The sequence below is a fragment of the Coffea arabica genome, chromosome 9c (genome assembly GCF_036785885.1).
Source record: "Coffea arabica cultivar ET-39 chromosome 9c, Coffea Arabica ET-39 HiFi, whole genome shotgun sequence".
Taxonomy (NCBI): Eukaryota; Viridiplantae; Streptophyta; class Magnoliopsida; order Gentianales; family Rubiaceae; genus Coffea; species Coffea arabica.
The window spans coordinates 18,705-43,893 of NC_092326.1; the positions used below are offsets into that span (position 1 = coordinate 18,705).

The following is a 25,189-nucleotide window of genomic DNA, read 5'->3' on the forward strand; positions in this document are numbered from 1 at the left end:
CTAGTTGAGCCAGTGGATACTAAGTATTGGGTTTACTCAAATTGGGCCCAATACTCAGAAAAAAACAAAAAATTTTAGTTGAGTTCGTGACTCTAATTGAGCTAAATTCATAGTTAAAGAGTGACATTTTATGTGAATTGAGTTTGAACACGTCGTAACTTAGTTTACGTAACCCAATTGACATGCCTGTCATAGAGTCGGAGAAATTCGGTTTTTGATCTTATCATAAAGGGGGGAAAAAAGGAAAGGATTTTTTAACCGTTTCCTGCTATCTCGAATGCTAAAAGAAAATAAAAAAAAAAGTTGTCTTTTCTAAACAAAAATTTTGCCTTAATCCAAGTACCTGTCTCTTTTTTTTTTTGGGGGGGGGGGGGGGGGGGGTTCAAAACCAATAAATACCTGCCACGACCCTAATTTCCTCAAATTATCATCTTCCCTATAACTCACCACTGAATTGCTATCGGATATAGCCATTTTGGTACCTAACAAACCAAAAGTCTCACGGGTCTGAGTTACTTAACCTAAGCTTCTTCGTCTCTTGACTTATAATACTATCTTGCATTTGCACTTGAGGAAAAAAGAGTAAAAAAGAGCATCAAGTCCCAATTGGATGTTATTTATATACAGGGAATATGCATTTTATATCTATCTTTTTTTCCTTTTAAATTTGGATAAGAGTTTATTTGGATGGTTTATTTGAGATAATTACTGTAACACTTTTTGTGATATGATGTATGTGAGATAAAAAAATGATTAAAAAGATAAAAAGGTGATTGAGATTTGTGAGATAAATTATTTTTTTCAAAACCTTTTTATCTAGGGTTGTAAACGAATCGAGCCGCTCTCGAGTTCAAAATATTAAACTTGTTAGCTCGCGAGCCGAGTATATATATATATATATAATATTTTTTATTTTAAGTGTATATATATATTTTATTTTCTTATTTTAATAGTAAAATTACATATATATCTTTAATATTTTATTATTTATTAAGAAAAAATATTATTTTATTTATTTTTAAAAAAATAAAATAATTATTTTTTATTTTTTTCGAACTCGAGCTCGAGTTTTAAATTATCGGCTCGTCGAGTTTGGTAAAATTTAGTCGAGACTCGGTTTGATTAGTTCAAAACTCAACTCGACTCGACTCGTTTGCAGCTCTATTTCTATCCAAACTAGGACTGTCAATGGAGCTGGGCCAGCCCGAGCTCGGCTCGTTTGGCCCGACAGAAAGCCCGATGAGTCCGATCATTTAGTGAGCCGGTCTGAGTTTGAACCTCAAAATTAGACCCGAATTAAATGTGAGCCGAGCTTGGGCCTTATTAGGCTCAACCCCGATATAGGCCCGGTCCTTTAATTACCTATATATATAATATTTATATTTTGATATTATGTATAATTATATATCCAAATATATTTTTACTAAATACTAAATATATATATAAATTACAAAACACAAAAATACATCTAAAGACTCTTTCATGAACTTTCTTGAGAGCCAATATTAGTAATGCATAACTAAATCTCTAATTTTTCTTATTGGTTGAGTAAATTTTTGTATTAGCATAGTATTGGTTGATTTTTTTTTTGTTTACAAACACAAAAATCATCAAGCATATTTGGATTTAAATCACAAGATTATAAAAAAAAGTTTCAACTTTTAAAGATGTATTGGCTTATGATTGCATGGTTTATTACTATTTTTCATGCATTTTAAATGGATTAAATATAAATATTATTGAAAAAATTTTTGGTTTATATACTTTTTAAGAACTGTTATTTGTTCATGTTTAGTTTTAATATTATAGTCTTGTAAATGTTAAATTAGTTTTACAACTTAATAGTTATAGTAATTATATTAAGAAAATTAAGGAGTAATAAGTGAGCTTGGGTTAAACCCGATTAAGACTCACAATCCGAATATTATGTGAGTTGAGTATGAGCTTCACATTTATGAATCCGAAACTCATAGCCCGAATTCCGAAAATATTTCAAATTAAATGAATTGAGCTTGAACTCGTCAAAGCCCGGCTCATTAGGCCCGATTGACAGGCCTAATCCAAACACAATATGAATTTTATTTTATGCATATGCATGTTGACATCTGTCATCGGATGGAGGTCCATGACACAACAAAAGAAGCAAAAGCAAAACTGGCAACGACATAAGCACCGTATTACGAGACGACGGTGTGAATAAGCGTTAAGGACGGTGGGTGCCAGAGATATCCATATTGGATGTGCCACCATCCAATGAAAAAACGCCACGTGCTGGCTGTCCGTTCCCATATGGTATTCAAAAATGTAAAAGAAAATTAAAAAGAAGAACGCAAGACAAGACTCAAGAAACTGCCTTGCTTTGTTTTAGGGGCCACTTAAAAAAAAGGATTAAATATCTCTTTGAATCGTAAATTGGGGATAGGAATGCCATCGTAGGTGTTCGCACAGCTTTAATTTATTAATATAAATAAATATAAAATTTTTATATAATTTAATATTAATAAATTTAGAATATTTGACAATTAAACACAATTTTTATCTCATTTTTATTCAAGCGTGAACTCACTCGCCCTGTTTCAAAACTCCAAAAACTCAATACTATGTGAATACGAGTGGAGTGAAAGTGAGAAATTTTTGTGTGAATGATATATAGTATATACCTCTATTCAAAAAAAAAAAAAAAAAAAAAAGAAAAGATAGTACTCTACATTATTGTTTGTTTGTTTTGGGTAATGTGTGTAATCATACTCCTTTATAGTCTCTAAGCTGTGGCCAACCAAAAGGGACACTAAACTGGCACTTACACCTATACCAAACATCACTGCTACTGCTACTGCTACTGCTTGCAGTTGGAAGAGAGTCTTTTTTGTTGGTTGGGGGGAGAAGTGTGAAACTGAAAGCTGAAAAGGAGCAGCAGTAAGAATTGAATTGAAATGGGGGTATTGGATCATCTCTCCGATATGTTTGATTGCGCCGGCGGCGGCAGCTCCAAGCTCAAGAAGAAAAAACAGTTGCAGGCAAGTCTGCTAGACTCCGTCTTCCCATTCTACTCTATATATTTGCACCTTCATTTTCGCCTCTGAGAAGTAGTACTAGGATGAATACTGCAAGACGATCTCTGGGTCAGATCTGCTAACAAAAACATGCATAGTTTCGGTTGATCAGCATCGCTTTAAGTTCGTTTATTTTGGTAAAAGTTCCATGTCTTCTTCTGTGTCTACTTGCAGTAAGTTTCCCCTCTAGCTGGTCTAGATCCTCTCACTCAAAGGTATCTCTGATAATTTATAGTGTTTGCTGAGAAATTCCTTATTCTGACGGTGAAAATTATTCGCAGAATAATTTTTTTTCGTGTAAACATATTTTTCAATCACTTTTTTACTCACTTTTTTACTGCTTCTCGTGTATATATATATATTATATTAAATTGCTACGATATATATATTTTTTGATTCTATAAAAGTTGCTATCCAATCCAAATTGACAATAATTCCACCACCATATCAAGTTTTACATTCTTTGATTTGGTGCAAATTCTTGGGATATACCTTCCAACACCCACCTCACTGAATGGTGGGTATGGTATAAATATGATTCAGATGCTCCGAAACGGACTTTGGGTCTCTACCAACTTTATTTATTTTTATTACTGGTGGACCGGACCATTCTTGAAATCAGGTCATGGGGCATCATTCCGGCCCGATTGAAAAGATGGAAAAATTATTGTAGTGGTTTTGATGTGATTTTTTTTTTTTTTGGGGGTTGGGGGTGGGGTTTTGTGTTCTGATCAGACGGTGGAGATTAAAGTGAAGATGGATTGCGAGGGGTGCGAGAGGAAAGTGCGGAGATCCGTGGAAGGGATGAAGGGGGTGAGCTCGGTGCAGATCGAGCCCAAGCAGCACAAGCTCACCGTCGTCGGCTACGTGGACCCGAACAAGGTGGTGGCGCGTGTGGCTCATCGCACGGGCAAGAAGGCGGAGTTGTGGCCATACGTCCCGTACGACGTCGTCGAGCATCCCTACGCCCCTGGCGTCTACGATAGGAAGGCCCCACCTGGGTACGTGCGATCCGTTGAAGACCCGCAACTGTCGCAGCTGGCACGTGCCACCTCCTCCGAAGTACGATACACTACGGCCTTTAGTGACGAGAACCCTTCCGCATGTATTGTCATGTGATGTGGATCTGGTCATCCCTCGTTACTCTTAAAACTGAAGCTCGTGTTTGGATTGTAATTTTCTGAAGTTTTTTTTTTTTTTTAAGAAAATATATTGCAGTGATTTGATGTATGTGAAATAAAAAGGTGATCGAAAAATATATTTACTTTACTAAAAAAAACGTAGAGATTTTTTTTTGGTGAAAAATCCCTTTTCAAACAAGATTTAAGTATTTACTACTCCTGATTAAAATTTTCTTGTGATTTGTCGATTCTCTCCCAATAATACTAAAAATTTTCACTTCATCGGTTAATGTTGAAAATCAAGTAATCAATCACACATATATGTATTTAGTCTCTTTTTTTTTTCAAATTATTTTTCCTTTCTAGAGTGAGTATTTGCTAGTAGGTACCACTATATAGGGCAAAAAATGTCAACCAACTAAAATGCCAAATGGTCATTAAATTATTGCTCGTGTCTTCGGTGTCTAAACATTAAATAATTTTTTGTCATAAATTAGTCACTAAATTAATTAATCAGCAGTACGTGTCAAAATGTAAGGACGTATGTCTGCATTATGGGTTTTTTTTTTTTTTGGGATTACAATCAGTGTGTTTAGATTGTAAGTTATTTGAGATATTTTTACTGTAATATTTTTTGTGATGTGATGTATGTGAGATAAAAAGGTAATTGGAAAGATAAAAAGGTGCATTGGAAATTGTAATGATGATATAAGCAAATATATTTGGGCAAATAACTTACAATCCAAACACATTTATAATGCTGTTCTGATTATTTTGTAGATTAAGAGCAAACAATAATCGACGAAATGATTGTAAGTGTGTTAATTAGTTAGTTTAGTGGCAAATTTGGAACAATAAAAAAATTATTTAATAGTCAAAATTCGACCCCAACAATAGTTTAATGACTAGAGATTTTTTAGCCCAATTCCGTTTCATGTGGTTTGGCTTTGTCTTGTGGTCGTGGCTCTGGCTGGCAAGCAGTAGCTCAAGGGTGGGTGGTCTACACATTGATTTGTCGGATGAAATATGGGATGGGACGGGACGGGACGGCTGGAAGGTCTTTGCCTGCTTGATGGTTGCTTTATAACCTTTTTCTCCGCATGATCAAAAGATTATTGTTAGCAAGGCGCGTTTAAATTAAGCTTTAATCCACCGGAGTAGATCGTTACTTCTGAGTAGAAGAATTAGCACATGATTTGGGGCCGCAAGCGGCTGACTCGATGATGGAGTATTTTTCTCAAGCCCTTTTATGCCGGAGGGAAGATCCCAGTGTACATATCCCGGTAGAAAAGGAGCTGCTAGATATACACATTTTCACGCCAAAAAAAAAAAGAAGAAGAACATTTAAAAACAAAAGAAATAAATAAATGAAGGACCTCTATTTGCTGCCTTCTTTTCTTTCTCCACTGATCAGGAGGATATGTTGATGGTGAATGGCACATATACAGACCACATCCTGTGGACAGGACTCTCGTCAATCACTAACAACATATATATATATATATATCTAATTGTAGACAAATATATTAATTGTAATAGTGTATAAAATGTCAGTGTATATAAAATTAACTTTTAACAAATACTATAAGATTAACTCTTAGTCAATGTATACACTGTCATTATTAATGTATATAACTAGGAAAGAGTCCCACGCAATGCGTGGGAGTTGATACCTGTGTTGTGAATGAGTAATTGGAGTAACAATCAACAAATTTGTAATATTTAGCTGAAAAGAACATGGAGCAAAGTAAAAGAAAATTGTTAAAATGTAATGCTCTAATTTATTTTTCTAAATATATAGAGCTCATCATTCATAACAAGTGAGTGCTTTAATCGGTAAATTCACTATGAAATAAAGCATGATTTTTTATAGATTCAAAAACATTGTTTTCTTAAAAATGAGGGAACCTAGTGCCAACAAAAAAATATAGAGAAGATCAACGCTACTAAAGTGATGATATCACATTGGTATTATTATTATAATACCAAACAAAGCCCTTGCATCAAATTATTTTGGAATGAAATGAAACTTTTCAAACAGTTGCATTGACACTCTCACAAGGTGAATAATAATAAGTTGAGTTCTCAAATGTATAGATTACCTGTAGGTCATTGCACAGCATACCTGGAACAATATCATCAGCTGAACCAATGATTGTAATAGGAAATTTAGGATGAAAGCACATGACTCAAATAGTATGGCCTTCAAGCATTCGGAGACAATTTTTTACTTGATCATCCCACAGCTAATTGAAGTAAGACATGAAAAGGAGATCATAATTGTATATAAATTTAGACTATTTAATATTTCATAAGTATATGAGGATATGAAAAGCAAACCTTAATAGTGGGATCATCAGGATCCAATTATTAGTTAAACCTGCTTCCACCAATACTAGAACAATTAAAAAAAAAATAGCTTCCAAAAAAAAAATACAATCCATTGATATCTTATCATACATATATAACAATGCTAATATAGAAAAATGAACATCAGATTTTTGAATCAAAGAACTTAAATAACAAAAGACAAACTTTAACAATCTAATCAAGGAACATAAGAGGGAGGAGGGTAGCAAAATAAGCATACCTTCACGAAGGATTGAAATGGAAATCACAAGGAAAGGAAAGGGGAAGAGGAACAACCTATGGTATGAACCATAACCAGCTGAACCAATGATGTTTTGTATTAACAACCCCCATTATTGTAGCTACCTCAAAAATCAGCTCAACAAATGCTATAGAAGGGAACAAGTTTTGCAGTTACACTTCAAAGATGCTTTCCAAGAGATTCCTTATCTCTCATGCATTACTCCTATCTTAAAGATGCCATAAGTGCTCATTCTAATTAACCCACTATTTGTACGAGTTCAATTGCACATGTAGAAGTTTAGGAGAGGAAAACGTCTACAGTTACACCTCCACTATGGAGTAGTCAATTAATCATCATCTTGATACATTCATATAGTCTTTAATGATGCTTCGATTATTGAATTTAATTAGTCCCACTCTTTGCCCAGTTCAATTGCTTGACTTACCGTTTGCAATAATTCCAAGTTCACCCAACTACCTTTTTGTGTTAACTACAGATCTACGGATGGTTAAAAAGGTAAAACTGTCACTACAACCACATAAGTAGAATTTGAGAATATAATTATCATCCCACCAAGGGTACGCTTGTCAACTCACATAGCAATAAGTATAGCATGCTTGCACTCAAACTGGATCAGTTGTGCTATGCCGACATGTTACCTAAATTGCCCCTAAAAAAGGCAGATGAAAAATAACCAACAGTCAAACACCAACTCGTTTTTATATATATATATAGAAAATTAACTTTTAACAAATAGTGTTACAGTAATTATTTCAAATAATACTCTATCCAAACAAACCTGTACTACCATTACCATCTTGTAAAGTAATGCAGCACGCCGGATTATGGACCTTTTAGGTGGTTTCAGCTTGCAAAGCTCTTACTGGTTGGGCCATTTCTTTGAATCCCTAAGGGTCAGAGTTAGGGGTGGGCAAAATTATCCGTTAGCCCAAAAATCCGTCATATCCGATTCGATCCGATCCGAAAATTAGAATATCCGATTTTTATTATTTGATCGGATCAAAAAAGGGTCGGGTATCTGCTAAGATGCAGGACGGGTTAGGGTCACATAATTAAAAATCCATGGGTACCCGATCCGCCCTGCATATATATATTTTTTATTTTTATTTTTATACACACACTATAAAATAATAAGTTAGAACTAAATAAATAATTTTATTGAATAAATTGTATTACAAATATGAGAGACTATAGTTTATTTACAAGATTCGTTTGTAAAGGCCATGATTTTATATTTTATAGAAAAAAGTTTAATTAATGTGGAACATATATATTAAAAATTGTGCTACTTATTTCAAATTTTTATTGATTTTGAATTCTTTTAATTTTTTCCCTTTATCTTATATTTTTTTCATATGCTTGTTTATTGGTGGAAAACCTTTTTTTAGAAAAAAAAATTATTAAATATTAGATGAATGTATAAAATATAAAATTAAATTGGTATAAATCATTTTTTTTAAAAAAATTAAATGATAAATGGGGCGGAACGGGTACCCGCTGATCCGACCCTATCTCAGTGGGTACCCGTTTTAGAGTACCTGCTGATATTCGGGGCAAGTAAGAGTCAGAAAATGACTGATCTGTAATGTACGAGTCGGATCAGTCAAATAGTGAATAGAACGGGTACCCGACTCGCGCCCACCCCTAGTCAGAGTTCAGCCCACTCTGGAAGATCACTACTGACAATCATAAAATCCAGTCCACCAGCCCATAATGAAAAAGTCCAACACTCCGCCCACCTCGTACTAGTTAGTAGTTACTGCCTCCCTCTATTTTAGTTGCTCGCTTCCTCCTTGCATTTGGCGGGAAACGCACAAAGCCACTGTGTGTGCGCGCGCGCGCGTGTTGAGTGCGTGAGAGAGGAAGACACGCTAACGAACAGCCGGAAAAAAAAAAGGTAGAAGATGGGAGATGAAGGGGACGGCGGAGCCGCCGGTGGGGATGAGATGGTGGAGGAAGAGTTTTCAGTGTGGAAGAAGAACACCCCTTTTCTCTATGATCTGGTCATTTCTCATGCTCTGGAGTGGCCATCTCTCACCGTCCAATGGCTTCCTCTGCCACCGCCCCTCCACGATGGCCCTCTTGCCGTCCACAAGCTGGTTCTTGGGACCCACACGTCCGACGACTTCCCCAATTTCCTCATGCTGGCCAACGTTCACCTCCCTAGAGACCCCGCTTCCGCTCTCCATCCCGACCCCGATGATGTAATCCCCAAGGTCTTCCATCTTACCTTTATCCACAGCACCTGTTTGATTAATTCTCCCAATGAAGATGCTATTCATAACAGTGATAAAGCAAGGGACTAATAGAGATTTCCCATAAGCCCGTGATTATTAAAACAAAAACAAATACAAGGAAAACAATTGCTGCTGCTAATTTCCCATTATTTTGATTTTTTTTTTCGCAAAAAAAATTTTTTAGGTACTATGTTGTCTTCCTTCTTGAGACATTGCAGGCTTTTGACATTTTACACTCATGTTCTCCAAGAATATTGTAGCATGTAATGCCGGTGTAAATTTGATGCTGTGATTGTAAAATGTGAATAAATGCTTGTCACAGGTGGAGATAGTGCAGAAGATACATGTTGATGGGGAAGTAAATAGGGCACGTTGTATGCCACAAAATCCATCTGTTATCGCTGCTAAGACCAGCAGCTGCGAGGTGTACGTGTTTAACTGTGAAAATCAACTTATAAATCAGAGAGAGTCCTGTGACCCTGACCTGAGGTTGAGGGGACATGATAAAGAAGGGTATGGATTGTCATGGAGCCCATTCAAACAGGGGCACCTCTTGAGTGGATCAAATGATTGCAGGATTTGTTTGTGGGATATTTCTGCATTGCCCAGTGACAAGGTGCTTGAGGCTTCTTTCATGTATCAGGTAATTTCTCAATCTCGTTATTTCTCTTTTTCTGGTTTTGGTACGTTATCTTGAAGAGTCTCTCTCAGCAATGCGAGTTTCGTAGAAGCTTTTTGTTTTTTGGGTATTGCTTAACTAATTTAAAGGAGATTAAATGTCATTCCAGGATCATGAAAGCGTGGTTGAGGATGTTTCATGGCACTTGAAGAATGAAAACTTGTTTGGGTCAGTTGGAGATGATTGTCGACTGATAATTTGGGACTCGAGGACAAACAGACCCCAGCATTCCTTTCAAGTGCATGATAAAGAGGTGAAGCAATTGTCGGAAGCTTTTTATCATCCAATACTTGCTTTTCTTGTAGTTATAGTGTTGGGATCTCCAGTAGAACGTTACCTTTATTTTGCCTTCCATCTCCTTGTCGATTTTTTGATTTCTGACATGTTTTGCCAACTATATGCCCATGTGCACAAATATCAAGCAGATACAGGAAGAAGATTACAAGTGTTCGGTAAAATTGGAGTTAAACTTGCTTTGTTGTGTCAGGCTAAATCCTGATCCAGTTGCTATTAGAAGTTGATATCACAAACCTGACTGTCAAGAAGATTTTCAGGAAACATATTGAAGAAACTCAAGCAGCAGCCTAATTCAATTTACTGCTGATATGTTCTGATGAAAAAATACTTCTGTGAAAAGGGCAAGCTGTGTTTCCTCAGTTCACCATTCTCCTAGACAACGTTCCCTTTCTTTTGCTGCTATGATCAATAGTTTCCATTTGTTGCTCCAATGTTTAAAATACCTGCTAACCGATACTTTCCTTAAGAGTCCATCAAAGTTAAAGATAATGGAACCTGTGAAGTCCTAAACTGAAGGAATTGGGATCAAACTGCCTTTGTCCTACCATTAGGGTCAGCTGATCAAGCCTGTCTCCTGTATCCTTCGCCACTGCTCTACAATATAGGTTGCAAGGAACAAAGAGTTGAACTGAGTTAAACCTTTGATGTAAATTGTAAATGCCGCTCAAATTCTCATCCTAGATTCTGATTTAATCCACTAAGATTGAACAAGGAGGAGAGGGAAACCTATCAAGAATTAATTAATATCTGGGATTCTAGAACTTGATATAAGGAGTGTTTTAATTTTTGAAGCGGCATGCCAAGACAAGAATTTCTTAATTTATTCTAGCATTCTCTAGATATATTCTGTTTACATCATATATAGTACTTTTAATATTAGTTGTAAAAAATTCCAATAAATTAGTACTTGTCATTGTCTTCCTTTCCCTTGTTTCTACCAAATTACTTGGATCTGTTAATGGAAAATAAGGTTGCTCGTGGATCTGTTTCTTGAAAGCAGAAGGAAGCTGAGCTTAACATGTTTATCATTTAATGCTTTTAGGTGAACTATCTATCCTTCAACCCGTTCAATGAGTGGGTTGTGGCAACAGCGTCATCCGATGCCACTGTTGGTCTTTTTGACATAAGAAAGCTGAGTTCCCCATTGCACATTCTGGGTAGTCACACGTAAGTTCTTCAAATGATTGAATTCTCATATTGAGTTTCATTATGATATTGAACATTTCACCCTGCCATTTATTTTCTTGGGATGGATCATATTGACTTGGAACTTATCCCAGTTGTCTGATTTGTTATTGGCTGCAACACCAGATCCATTTTGGAGTAGTAATTCTGGAGATAAAGAACTTGTTTGATGTGTGCTGTGCTGTTTGCTATAAGTAACTTTCCCTTAGAAGAATCCTTTTGATATTACTTGGTGACAATTTACGTGAAGCTTTCTAATTATTGGCTTATAATACTTTTTCATGAGGCTCAAATTCCGAGCTTCTAAAATTAAGAAGCTATTTATCAATAGCCATTAAACTTCAACACGGGCATGCTATCAATTACACTTGTTTTTGGACTAAGTTTGGAAATTGTTAGCTCTCTGCTGTGATTTAGTCGAATATATCTGTTAATGAATGAACTATTAGCTTTATACATGGAAAAATGCTTACCTTCTAGTAAAATCTTTGAGACAGCCTTTTGACTGCCTAGGCATCATTGCCAAATCAGAGATCTTCTTTAATTCATTCTTGCTAATGTAGATATTAATTCTACTTTCTATCTGCATTCTTATTTAACTAAGATCAGAACTATTTCTACCCTTTCTCTTTCCTCTTTCTCTTTGTTATTGTTATTGTGAAAAGCAAATCTATCATGACATAAGATGCACTGAATTTCCTATTTTCCAACAGAGAGGAGGTATTCCAAGTAGAGTGGGATCCTAACCATGAAACCGTGTTAGCATCATCAGCTGATGATAGAAGATTGATGGTGTGGGATCTTAACAAGTAATCAACTCATATCTCATAATACTGGTTCTGACTGCCTTACCCCTCGTTTTTTCCCTGTTTGTATTCAACTTATTGTTAATCAATAGGGAATGATTAGTCAAGCAAAGCGACTTACAGGAACAAAATGGAGAAGCGTGGATCCAGAAATGCCAAATGATGAGCCGAATTCTCGGACTTCCATTTATTGTCTTTGATTTCCTCATTTTGGATGATTTTCTGCAGTGATAACTTTTGGTTTATATGTAGCTTATCAAACTATATATGTCTTTCAGGGTTGGGGATGAGCAGTTGGAAGGAGAAGCTGAAGATGGTCCTCCTGAGCTTCTCTTCTCTCACGGAGGTCACAAAGCAAAGATATCTGACTTCTCCTGGAACAAGAATGAGCCATGGGTCATTTCAAGCGTAGCAGAAGACAACACCCTTCAGGTTTGGCAAATGGCAGACAGCATTTATGGTGACGATGATGTTGCGGTGACAGCAGATTTTCCATAGCCATTACCTTTAATTAATGGTTTTGTATTGGCCTGATCATCGTCTGTGCTTGGTAGCGAATGAAACATTCGTTCTTGTGACTTACCCTTGGGGTAACAGAATTTATTGCTCTTGTTTCTATCATTTTGGTTAATTTAGTCAAGATTCTTCGTTGAGTCTGTTAAAATTTTTTGTGCTATTTTCAGGATGTAGAATGTAATGGTCGGAACAAGAGAATGTGTTATAATGCTCCGACTAGTGTCTAGTCAAGCCTTTTTTTTTCCTCTTTCCCTTTTGGAGGCACTTAATTTGGTACATTAGCAGAGGAAAGATTGAAAAGGTTTTAAGTTAGAAAAGACAATAAGAGAAGGTAACTTTCTTTGTTTTTGAGAGAAACGAAAGAGAAAGGAAGTCAACAGATTATTAGCTTGTGTTCTCTTAACGCACAAAACTTTGTGTTGGGGTTGCAATTTTTTTTTTGAAAAATTATTACGTTTCTCGTGAATGTATTTTTAAATTACTTTTTTATTTTATATATATCAAATCGTTACAATAAATTTTTTTTTTTATAAAAAGTTCAGGAAAATACAATCCAAACAAAGCTACGTTTGGTTTGGGAGACGGTTTCTTATTCTTTAAAGAATTAATCAATTTGAATCATTTATGAATCCTTCCCTACACATTATAATCATAATATAAAAGAGCAAGTATATTGTAAAATTTTTATGTCGTATCTATCTAGTGATTTTTTATTTTTAGTTATTTTGTTCCTATTTGGACAGATGGAAATGTATTTGAACATGTGGATGGTAATGGGTGTGGGCACAGGGGAAGAAATAGGGGGGCAGCAGGGGATGGGGAAATAAGTTAAACAGCACCATTTCTCCGCAGTTGAAAGTTTCAAGTGAAAAATGAAAAGAAGAAAAACAAAAGAAATTGGATGAAAAGAATTTAAAGAAAACCCTCGCTAAATATGGAGAGACAACACAAAAGTGATTAATGGACTACACGAAGCCCAAAGAATAGTAGGCACGTTTGCACATACGAAAAGGTAAATGGCCAAAACTTTACTCATAATGAGGCTTATAATCCCGATTGCGGCATACAATCCAAAGCACCGCGTGATGACGGGCCCTTTGGTATCGAGTGGTTGAGGTACACGGGAAAAGGCCTACCGGAGTCGAGAGAGACCTGGGAGAATTGTCCTTTTGCGTCGTCACATGCTGATGAGTCAGTAATGAGTGGTTTTGACACACCACGTGTCGGTCACTAAAGTCGAAAGGTCCGGCTATAGCCTACGGGGAATCCCCCCGCCAAATATATACTAGGCATTGGACCCCGCGGCTATCGCGGGTGTCATGTCATAGAGTTGTTGAATGATGAGGAATATAAAATAAAATAGAAAGAATCACAAATAGAGGATTATTATTTTGTTGAATATTAGAGTGGTGATTGTAGATTAAGCAAATATGAGATAGTATATGTAAACGTAGAGCGATGTGAAATTGGTATTTATTGTATCTAGTGTAAGAGTGCTAACTGATGGTTTATTTACGAAGAAGATGTTTGTGCAAGAAATAGATTATGAATAGGAAAGCAAAAAGCATGTGTTTTTTTTTATATATACATCCTAATTTGAGAGTGTACTTAGGTTAATGTAAGATTTATTTAATAACATAGATTTAGAGTATTTTGCATCATAATATAGTTGGAATAGTGGATGGAGAAGTGATAGATTGGAATATTGGATTGATTTATTTATAAATAGATATAGTAAAATTGGTGTGATTTGTGTTGTGTTTTTTAAAATTAATACGATCTACAGATTTGATGGATAATATTGGTTTCAAAAAATTTTGTTTTTTTATTTTAATTTAGTGATAAGTAAATATTATTTAAATTAATGGAATATATATATTAATTTTTTAAAGTTGGTAGGATGGAAAATTAGGTGGAGAATTGCATTGAGAGTGTTATAATTTATTGTACTTAGTTTATGTATTCTAGGATGATGATATTTTCATAATTTGGATAGCTAGGATGAGTAAGTGTGCATTGTTGTAGCAGAAAAGTCTATGAAAAGGATATAAAAGAATGGGAAGTTTGTTGAAAAATAAATGGATAATAGATATTTTTTGGCCAATTTTGATATAGTTTGGGTGTTGTGTGATGAGATAAATTAATAATTTGGAATAATTTGATACTATAGCTTGGTAAAATATGTGTTTATTCATTAAGTAGGTTTTTTTTTTCTATAAGTAAAGATGATATTGATTTAGTTATGAATAAATGTGATTGAAATAGATGAGAGCTGTATTTTTTTAATTAATAGAATCTGAATAAGTAAAGGATAATGTTAATTTTGAGAGCTAATAGATTTTATATTAATAGGTTAGTACTAAATGGATATTATTGAAAGTAAGGTGATGCATATAAAAAATTTTTTTTTTTATAAGAAATGGAAATGATTGCACATGAAAATTATAGAGTTTAATCACTGTAATTTACAGTAGAATTTTTAAATATTTACTGTTTGATGTTTATGCGACTTATTTTATGGTGCTCAAAGTTTCCAAAGTGATGGCAAGTGAGAAATTAGAGAAAATTTTCCCATTCCATTTCCAAAGTTTCAAATGTAAATGGACCCCGGCGCCTGATGATTACCAAGACTTGGTGAAATGTGACAAATTACAATAGCTGCGTCAACCCTTTCTTCTTCGCTACAATCCTACGCTGATTGTATATTTTTCTTGCGTCATGTGGAATGGATTAGCAAGCAAGAAATCGATTGAAGTTGAAACAGACGAAGAACGAAAAATATCCCCTGTTTCTTTTGTCATTTGTCAAATTTCCAGAGTCCTATTCGCGTCTAATTTCCTTCAGTTCTTCCACCAGCAGATCCTGATCAAGGATTCTCAAATACGACCAAAAAAAAATAAAAAAAAAGAGGTACGGTGGGTTGCCAGTATTGTTCTTGCAACATTATCGACCACAATTAAAGATCTGAAAACTTCTAGTCAGCCTCCTGGCTTACCACGAATGAGTTATCGGGTTTTTTTTTGACAAAGAGATTCACAGAGAACAATTTAACTTCTAGGATGTGAATAGTTGATGAGCAAATAGTGTCCCTGTAGCTTTAACCGTCTGTCATGTCATCTTCTTAATGAGTGACTAATTATATATATATATATATATATGCGCGTGTGTGTTTAGTATTTTATTTTAGGAGATATAATGGTTTAATTTTTTATTGTTTATATTTTTTGGGGTTTTGTTTGTTTGTTTGTTATATTTTTATTATTTATTTATTTATACACATGTGTATATATATATGTATATTTAATATTTTATTTGAGCTTGTAAGATTGTTTAATATTGTTTTATCGTGTCTATCTTTTCTAGTTTTGTTTGTTTGTTATATTTGTGGTGTTACTATTTGTCTTGTGATTCATGTGTCAGTGCGATATTTGTTTTTTGAGTTGTATCATGTATATTTTTGCTATATATATAGGAGTTCGGTTTAAGTATTTGTATGTAAATTTCTAGTTGTTTGGTTATATTTTTTATAGTTTTAGAGAAAAGTTTGTCTTTTTTATTTTGGTTTTCAGTGCTATATTTTTAAATTTTGAAATATTATCATAGTAACATTTTTGAAATAGAGGGAAATTATCTTGTATTTTTAAAAACAATTAGTTGTATAATGCAAGCTAATACAAAGTGGCACAATTGATTTATATTTATTAGATACACATAAAATTTTTGTCGATATATATATAATTTTCAGAAAATCAATATTTTTGTCGATATATATATTTTGCTGAAAATAAATATATATAAAAAGGCACACAATTAATCATCACTTTGTATTGACCACATTTATGTTATGTTACTCAATCTTAAAATGCACAAGCTTTAAATTAATAATTTAGTAGTTAACAAATATTATCGAAGTAACATTTTTGAAATAGAGGAAAATTATCCTATATTTTTAAAAACTATTGGTCGTATTAGTGGAAGCTAATACAAAGTGGCACAATTGATTTATATTTATTAGATATGCACAACATTTTTGTCAATATATATATTTTTCAGAAAATCATTATTTTTGTTGATATATATATTTTGGAGAAAATGAATATATATATATATATATATATATAGATAAAGGCACACAAATAAGATGCAATAATATATATAGATTTGTATAGCCCTAAAAATTCATGCTGCATTAGGGAATGGAAGGTAGCAACTCGAACAAACAAAACCAAAGAAACAATAATTAAGTGAGATGACATCTAAAGACCACAAGGTACAAAATTGATAGGGAAATTATGTAGAGACCAGCACAAAAGAGGACAAAATCAGCACCGAAATTACAAAATAACCGGCGTCCAAGGATAATTGAAGCAGCGGACAAAAGAGGACGTGGAAGGAGAATTGCACCAGCGGACAAAAGAGACAAAATCAACACCGAAATTACAAAATAACTGGCGAAAATTACTGTAGCAAGCCCTTCGGCGCTTTGTAGTTAGAGACAGAGATACGTTCACCTAGAGTTGATTGTTCACGAGTGTCTTGATCAAATGCCCCGGCTTGAATTCGATTCGACTAAGTTTGAGTTCGAACTCGAGTAGCTCAACGCATATAGCAAATCAAAAGTTCGAAACCTCCATTTGTACTACTTGCTCTATTATTGGTATATTATTTATATTATATATTTATTTTAATTATGAAATGATTAATAAAAATTTATTTATGTTTTAGATAATTTACAATAAAATTTTTAAATGGTGAAAAAGTAATATTGTAAAAACTAAAAAAGAGACAAAAATTTTAGGTAATTTATCATAATTCTTTGAAAATTTTAGATAATTTACCATAATTCTTTGAACTTTTTTTAAAAAGCTTTTCTAGTATTATTTCAAACCCTAGAGCTCGACTTTGGAATTACATAGTCGAGCTACATAATTTCTGCTCGCTCAATCTTGAGTAAGCTTGTGTAGCATCAAGTTCGAACTTGAATATAAAACTATTCAAATTCGACTCGACTCGACTCGTTAACACTTCTATATTCAAGCCTGTAAACTAGTATTGGAAAGACATCCCTGCCAAAAATATCCTTTACCGATAACAACATATAAAATTTGTAAGGTAGGTCGCCTTTTAAAAAAAAAAATATTTTTTTCAAGGAAGGGATCCTTAAAGCTTGGTAAAGATAACTGTAAAAGAAAGAAAGCAAACATAAACCTAAGAAAACAAAAACCCAAAGGGAAAGAAATTCCCGATCTTTATCAGAAGCCCGTTCTGTACCCCTTTCAATGGAATAAACGGCAAGGTGAAACAGCAAAAAGCATCAGCAGCCGCATCAACACCAAAGAGCCGAGACCTTTCAAAATAAAAGAATCTGATGGTTGGATGTGACGAGCCATCTAGCACAGCAGCTTCAGGGGGGCACAAAATTTTTGCAAGAATGAAAAGGTTAAAAAGCTTCTTTTTTTTTCAGAGCAAAATGTTAGACACATAAGGAATAAACGCATTAAATAACAATAATTAGTGTCTGGAAAAAAAGAATAAACCGCTGATGAAGAAAGCTATCAAGCTGATAGAAAACCAAGAAATTTGGTTTCCTCTTCATAGCATCTGCCAGCTACACTAAGGGAGCCATTCTGCTTTACATAACACATTCACAAAATAAAGGCTGCTGATGGTTCATAAAGATCTGAAAACAATCCCCCCCCTATGGAGCTTCATAGATCAAGGGATGATGGCCTAACTTCCAGACTCTGAAAGAAAACAATGAGGAAGCATCCACGATAGCTTGTCAACCTCCTGTTCCGGAGCGTGCAACTCCTGGTAGAACAATGCCAAAAAAAAAAAAAAATATTCAACATCATATAAAAATTTTTTGATAAGGGAACATCATATATAAGGAAAATGTCTACCCAATAGAATAAAATTTGCCAAATGATCTCCAAGATAACTGGGAAACATTTAATCCAAGTATTTTACAATTCAAATGTTGATTCCAATCAACAGCATTTGAGGTCATACAAAAGAACAGTCTAGCAATATATCTCAAATGCCTGCCAAACCATTCAAAAATTGTAACAAGTACAAATAGTCTCCAAAAGTAGCTAGCAGAAGCTAACTCGGATAGCATAAGAACCTATTTTCAAATTACAGACTCGTCTGCTGACATTTACCAAGATGTTAAAGATGGGGATTAAATTCTTAGAGAATGTCAAATTTAACTGAGAGAATTTATAAAAATGAAACTTTTCCTGACTGACGCTACACACGGCAAACATGCCAAGTTCCTCAAGTGTTTCTCGATAGGCAGCTATAGTAACCCAAAAAAAATTAGAAATTATATAATTCAGAGGTTAAAATCATGTCCAACATTTAGTCATTTACAAATGCACTTTTGGAAGTTGTGAACTCAATGTCAAACTTCAAAAGTCTTAACCAATTTTCAGCCTTTCCTTTATATGATGACACAATAAGTTTAACCACCAATTTGATGCTCAGGAAAATGTGTAGGAGAAACAGACTGCAATTTTTCATCAATCTTACTTGACATAATTTGGGCTAACCATTTAAAATGAGGTGCACACTCATGTTATTTTGCATGAAGTCATCTCGCTATACAATGTCTGTACTAAGGGACCCACTCATATATGTCTTGTTAGTATGAAGTGGATTAGGATTTAAACTCACCCAGTTTTTTCACAAAAGAACTACTGAAAAGTTTGGTGCTTGACTACTGTTGCTCGCTACAGTTCAAAAAATATGCGAAAGCCCAAAAACAAGTACGACTATAGGATGAAGCAAACAAATGACTATGGCAATCAAACATGTTGATAGAGAAAAACTACCATAAAAACCAAAACACCTTCAATTATAGGTTGCAAAGAGAAAACCAAAACGACACTGAACATATTACAGCATTGTCATGGGAACTAATACATGCATACACACAAAAATCAATATATGTAACAATACTCAAAAATTGTGATCTATGTAGGTATTTACATATATATCATGTTTGCATTTTATATATCCAGAAAAGCCTCACCAGTGAAAAACCTGAAAGAGTCAACTGCATATGCATGATCCAATAGCAATAATCAAGTAGGCAAGAAAGTAGAAATCCATTACGACATATATGCTGAAAAAGGCTAACCCTTGAAGCTAATGTTCTGAAGAAGATTAAAAGCACCCATTAATTAGTAATGAAGAAAATAAGAAATGACACTAGATGACAAGCACAACAACTAAGATGAAGGAAGTAGTTTAAAACAGGTGCACAAGAGACTAGCAACAAATAGAACTTTAAACATTTTGAGGCAGAGAAAGCCTTCTGCTAACTATTATCAAGTTCAATAACCTATTTTCCAGAACGATGACTAATAATTACACATAGAAATGTAGGCTATATGTCACCTTTTTTTTTATTCCCGTTAGAAGTATTGGTAGAAGGCACGCCATTGCCCATTCCACAACCAGGAAGCTCCTTCAAGCCTGAATTTTGGTTGCCTGAACAGTGAAGATTCTCAAATTCACAATCATTGAAGCCTTGACCATTCAATGTTGCAGCTTCAGCACTTCTGCCTTCTGATCCGGGATGAAGACAGTAAAGTTGATCATCACATCGCACATTACATGGATTCATCACATATGCAGCCGGCAGATTATGATTAGCAAGATAAGCATCCCCACTCTTGTTGGCTGACTTCTGATATGGGAAAGATCCAATCTCACCTTCAATCCTTCCTCTGATATCCACAAGCAAGCACTTAAGCCTTGCAATTTCAGCTTCCAAAACAGCCTGACCCTGCAGCCTCTTCATCAGTTGCTGATTCAAAGCCCTCAACCTAACAACCTCATCCTCCAATGAAGCAGCCCTAGCCTTTTTCTTCTCCCGATACTTGCGCACAGCTTCACGGTTCCCTAAAGGTCGTTTCTTTGACTTCTTTTCAGTGGACTCAGCAGTGTCATCAGTGGGGGTCTTATCTTCGCTTGGGGCAGGCACAATTTTTGTGTGGACATGATAACAAGTGTGGGTGTGCGAGTTATCAGGACCAGGCGGGTTGCAAGTATGGGTATGGGTACAGGCATGGGTATCTTTAAGAATTTCATCAAGGAAGCTACCCATAGAGCAACTACTTGGAAGATCACCAAAACTCGAGTTCGAAAACATTTCATGGTTTGAAAACTCAAGCTCCCCGTCATCCATTATACCAGCAAAACGCTGGCAGATTTACCAATTAGATACAATCTTACGAAAATGACCCAAGTCAACTCAAAAAGCCTACCTACGCTCGATCAGAAGCCTAAATTCGATACGGGGTCAACCAGATGTCAAACCCTAGAAAAAACAGAGCCCAAAATGCATGATAAAGCTAAAATCTTCAATCGATTCAGGCATAAAGGAATTGAATTCTCACAAGCAGAACAAGTTTAAAAGCCTCCAATTAAGGGCAGGGCGCCATGGGATCAAGATACATAAAACAGCAAAAACTCCCCCAAAGCTGATGAATTATTTCTTTGAATCCGGTCGAACAATTGAAGAATTAAAAGCAAACAGAGCACTTAATAAAACTTCAAAATTCAATGGTTAAGCCGCAGTATACAAAATTCAAAAGCAGACATACCCATTCACACAAAATTTTGTCGAGAAGTTGACAAGAAGCTGCAAATAATTGAACCCTTGTCGGAAAAATTCAAGGTCGACAAGGCGGCGACAAAGACAGACCGTTCACGCCCGTGCTTTTTCTTCCTTCTCTTTTTCCTTTGGTGTGTTGAGAGGGGGCCGCCACAAGGGGAATCTTGACGAGGAGTTTTATAGAAGAGAACAGATGGAGGGTGTTGATTTCTTAGGTTAAAAATGGATGGCGAAGTTTTAATGGCGGAAACAAAAGGATGAAGCCATAGACACAGAGGCCATTGGCTCATCAGATTCCTACTGAAACTTAATCAGTGGAAAAAAAAATGTGTGTGTTGGGGTGTGGGGGGGAGGGGGGGCACTCTTAGAAATGTCCAAAACTCAGACGAATCCTTTTCTGATATTCGTACATATTTGAGGGGCTGATTTTGCAATATGCTCTTTGTCTTGGGCGTGGGCCTGCTGCTGGAAGAGCTCCGACGATGCTTGCAATGTTTCACTTTTGAAAATCATGCCTCCCGTACAGAAAGTTTTTAATTTTTTAAAAATAGGGGGATCTTTCTAATGGTTTAGGATGTATTTCAAGTACCATATTTTTAAAATTATAAGATTAATTTGAAAAAGTAAATAAATATAATGGAATGCAAGTAAGATTAAATAAGAAAAAGTATATAAATGTAAAAGAGGATAACAAATATTAGTATGATTAAATGAATTTTAGGTGTGTTAATAAGTGTCCAGTGAACAAAAACTCTAAAAAATATATAATCAATCACTTTAACTGATTTGAAATGAGCTCAATTTGCTAGGGTAAATATTGCATAGATTGACAGAGCTTTTTGGACCAACGAGTAGGGTTGCAAATGAATCGAGTCGAATCGAGTTTAGTTTTGACCTAATCGAGTTGAGCCTCAACTTAATTCTACCAAACTCGCTTGAGTTTGAGCTCGACCTCAAATTCGAGTCAAGTCGAGTTTGAGTTCGAAGTTAAAAAAAAATAAAAAAAAATATTTTTATTTTTAAAAATAAATAAAATAATAATTTTTCTTAATAAATAATAAAATATTAGAAACATTTATGTAATTTGATTATATATATATATAATTAAACCATCTCGTGAATTAGCGATTTGAGTATCTGTGAACTCAAATTCGAGTTCGAACTTGATTCGAATTGATAATCAAACCATCTCGTGAATTAACGATTTGAGTACCTGTGAACTCAAATTCGAGTTCGAACTTGATTTGATCAATTCGAACTGGTGTTCGATATTAACTAAATTTAAATCCAATGTTAACTCGAACTGTTTATTCGTGTGTGGTTCGACTTATATATGGTCCCACCAATGAGTAGGAATCTTTTGGTAAATGTTTTTTTTTTTTTTTTTGAGTCGGTCATGAGAAAGGGAAAATAAGTTGTCGAAGTCAAACCTTTGATCTTTACTAGTAGGTGTAGTAATGATGGAAAAGAAGATACATCTGTGTGTCGTGCCTTGTGGAGCACTAGTCTACTGTGCTCTGTGTCATCTTTGGCTTTACAAATAGAGGATTGGAAAATGAGTGCCAAAAATGATGCTGCTAAAAAAAACACACACACACACGCACGCACGCACATGTAACACGAGGACCTAAAGGAGCCTAATGTTTAGCCTTTAGAGCTTCTTCACTCGTGAATTTTGAAATCCAATTTAGACCTCGCTTGGATTGATGTTTTTTAGAATTTTTGTAAAAAAAAAAAATTATAACAATTTGATATATGTGAGATCAAAAATAATTAAAAAAATATTAAAAAAATTCTTTAGAAAACTTCAATCCAAATAGTGTTTATATTTTCTAGGATAATTTCATAAACATCCCCTGAGATTTCTAATAGTCTTACTATCCTCCCTCTGAGATTTTCAAAATATCAGAAACCTCCCTTAAAATTAATTAGCTAGTAACAAATCAACCCAATTCAAATACAAAAATAATATAAAATTGGTGTTAGGAGAGAGAAAATAATTTAATTCCATAACTACCCTCAAGTTTCGCATTAGATAGTTAATTTACTACGAACAATATATATCTATTTTAACTTTATCAAATGTGAAATGGTGTAACTATTACCGCATTCATAGAGCGTGAACAAAATATTAACTTTCTAACTCTACAACAAGTTTAGCAACTCAAAGTCTCATCTACATATTACACGTGTAATATCATACCATTACATATATTATAACACATCAATTGCATAATCTGTTATAAGAGAAACAAAACATGTAAACCATACTATAACCAATATTTCGATTTTTTTTAAAAAAAAAAACCATTTGTTGAATAATCACAAACAAGAAAAAATTTGTCATAATTAAAAGGTTTTTCAATTTAGTAGCATACGACCAACAATTTTACCTATACTTCATACAAGACCAACACCCATTTTCGATGACAATAAAAGTAACAATTAGGATAAAAAAGAGAAAAACACTATAATTGAATACCAATCATCAAATGGCGCAGATCACACAGAACATAATACAAACTCCATAATGCCATATTTTTCATTTTTTGTTTGATCCAAACTATTATTTTTCATTTGCAGGGTCACTATAAGCGTGACCATCAAGAATTACCTTAACATCTGAAATCAAATAATAAAAATTTCCAAAATTTAAGAGCAGAAAAATCTTATAGGCTAATCGTGAGATTTTCACAATCACCAAAATTTTGAAAAAAAAAAATTGAGAGCAAATTCCCTTTTTAAGTCTCCTAAATCCTTAGATATGCCTAAAGAAGCTCTATTTCTCTTATTCCACAAAAACCACCAAAGTCTGAATCATTGTTTCTACTCACGCTCATCAATTATCTATCACATAAAGGCTCTTATATTTGGTCCCTTTTTTGTACTGGCATATTAGAAAAATTTAAAAAAAAAACTTATAATTTGTCATTATTTCTGTTAAATCTAGTTAATAACAATTAAAATTATCATGTGAATATAATTGGGAAATATCTCTTAAGTTGTGTGGGTAATTAAGTCATTTCTCCATGATTGATATGGCAATTAGACCCCAATTATCTAATAGGGGAGGCTTCTCATGTTTTAGAAACCTCAGGGGAGGGTAGCGAAATTGTCAGAAACCTCAACAGAGGTTTCTGAAATTATCCCTATTCTCTAATGAAAAGACAAAAGAGTTTTTTTCCTTATAAAAAAAGTAAAAGTCCCTCTGATTCTTCTACTCCTTTAACTGGAACTAAGCGTGGGGTGATCAGCCCAATTACATCCACTCCCTTCCCGGTATCTTCCATCCAAAAAGGTCGAGAGAAAGGGTAATGGATGGATCCCAAGCGTTCCTTGCTCCACCGAGATTGATTTGACGTATGCGGGGCCTGGGGCCCGTGGCAAGGTGCAATTGCCCGTCACGTTCTTTGGTCCTAAGGCGTTGTAATTAAAAAAAAAAAAAAAAAAGGATGATCCAGTATTAAAAAAAAGGATGAGGGGAGTGGACGGCGTCAACGGTGGTAGCGCTGTCAACAGGCTCGGCCCGTCCAGTGCTCGATTCGAAGAAAGTGGGGGGGTCCAATCTATTGTAATTCTACGTTGGGTAGAATTTGAGCCAAAATTTGAGATTCGATTAAAATGTGAACCAAGATTAATCCTTTATATGCTTAACTCGATTAAAATCCGATCCATTATTTTATGTATATAGACACATACCTAATTTATATAGCGATAAATTTATTATTTTTAAATATATAATGTATAATTAGATTATTAGTAACTAGTATTAGTTTTGAAAAGAGTTAGATTCATTTGACAAATAAGAGGAGGATTGGGTTGGATGGTAAAATGAGAGGAATTATAAATAGAAGATCTTAAAGAGAAAAACCTATTAATAGTTTATTGACTAATGACCATATATTACTATTGATAGGTTTCTCCATGTGTTTCGAAAGAATTAGACACAATTATTGTTGAAAAATTTTTGATTTCTGTACTTTCAATGAACCTTTTACTGATTTATGTGTAGTTTTAATATCGTAGATTGCAAATTAACTTTACTACTTAATGGT

The 25,189-nt window shown here is 34.4% G+C and overlaps 3 protein-coding genes across 3 annotated transcripts; 2 read left to right on the forward strand and 1 right to left on the reverse strand.

Moving 5' to 3' along the window:
- The first annotated feature begins 2,574 nt into the window (after positions 1–2,574).
- Positions 2,575–4,283, forward strand: LOC113708863 (heavy metal-associated isoprenylated plant protein 26). The gene is made up of 2 exons (XM_027231526.2): positions 2,575–3,017; positions 3,789–4,283. Exons 1-2 carry the CDS (start codon positions 2,934–2,936, stop codon positions 4,170–4,172), a joined length of 468 nt encoding a protein of 155 aa, XP_027087327.1. The 5' UTR covers positions 2,575–2,933; the 3' UTR covers positions 4,173–4,283.
- A 4,277-nt stretch (positions 4,284–8,560) lies between these two features.
- Positions 8,561–12,755, forward strand: LOC113708969 (WD-40 repeat-containing protein MSI2). Its single transcript, XM_027231717.2, has 6 exons — positions 8,561–9,004; positions 9,348–9,668; positions 9,814–9,957; positions 11,044–11,168; positions 11,900–11,995; positions 12,271–12,755. The coding sequence occupies exons 1-6, from the start codon at positions 8,693–8,695 to the stop codon at positions 12,488–12,490; spliced, it is 1,218 nt and encodes a 405-aa protein (XP_027087518.1). The 5' UTR covers positions 8,561–8,692; the 3' UTR covers positions 12,491–12,755.
- Positions 12,756–18,051: 5,296 nt separating this feature from the next.
- LOC113708903 (basic leucine zipper 23) lies at positions 18,052–21,467 on the reverse strand. The gene is made up of 3 exons (XM_027231615.2): positions 21,124–21,467; positions 19,913–20,837; positions 18,052–18,319 (listed from the first exon to the last, which is right to left on the reverse strand). The coding sequence occupies exons 2-3, from the start codon at positions 20,703–20,705 to the stop codon at positions 18,291–18,293; spliced, it is 822 nt and encodes a 273-aa protein (XP_027087416.1). The 5' UTR covers positions 20,706–20,837; positions 21,124–21,467; the 3' UTR covers positions 18,052–18,290.
- Positions 21,468–25,189: the final 3,722 nt, after the last annotated feature.

What these genes read in the sequence shown, in the direction of transcription:
- LOC113708863 (XM_027231526.2), top strand. Translation starts at nt 2,934, where the DNA reads ATGGGGGTATTGGATCATCTCTCCGATATGTTTGATTGCGCCGGCGGC. An exon ending in AGAAGAAAAAACAGTTGCAG is followed by an intron (nt 3,018 to 3,788) that starts GCAAGTCTGCTA and finishes TGTTCTGATCAG; the next exon opens with ACGGTGGAGATTAAAGTGAA.
- LOC113708969 (XM_027231717.2), top strand. Translation starts at nt 8,693, where the DNA reads ATGGGAGATGAAGGGGACGGCGGAGCCGCCGGTGGGGATGAGATGGTG. An exon ending in CCGATGATGTAATCCCCAAG is followed by an intron (nt 9,005 to 9,347) that starts GTCTTCCATCTT and finishes TGCTTGTCACAG; the next exon opens with GTGGAGATAGTGCAGAAGAT. An exon ending in ATGGTGTGGGATCTTAACAA is followed by an intron (nt 11,996 to 12,270) that starts GTAATCAACTCA and finishes TATGTCTTTCAG; the next exon opens with GGTTGGGGATGAGCAGTTGG.
- LOC113708903 (XM_027231615.2), bottom strand. Translation starts at nt 20,705, where the DNA reads ATGGATGACGGGGAGCTTGAGTTTTCAAACCATGAAATGTTTTCGAAC. An exon ending in TAACGGGAATAAAAAAAAAG is followed by an intron (nt 18,320 to 19,912) that starts GTGACATATAGC and finishes TTGTTCTACCAG; the next exon opens with GAGTTGCACGCTCCGGAACA.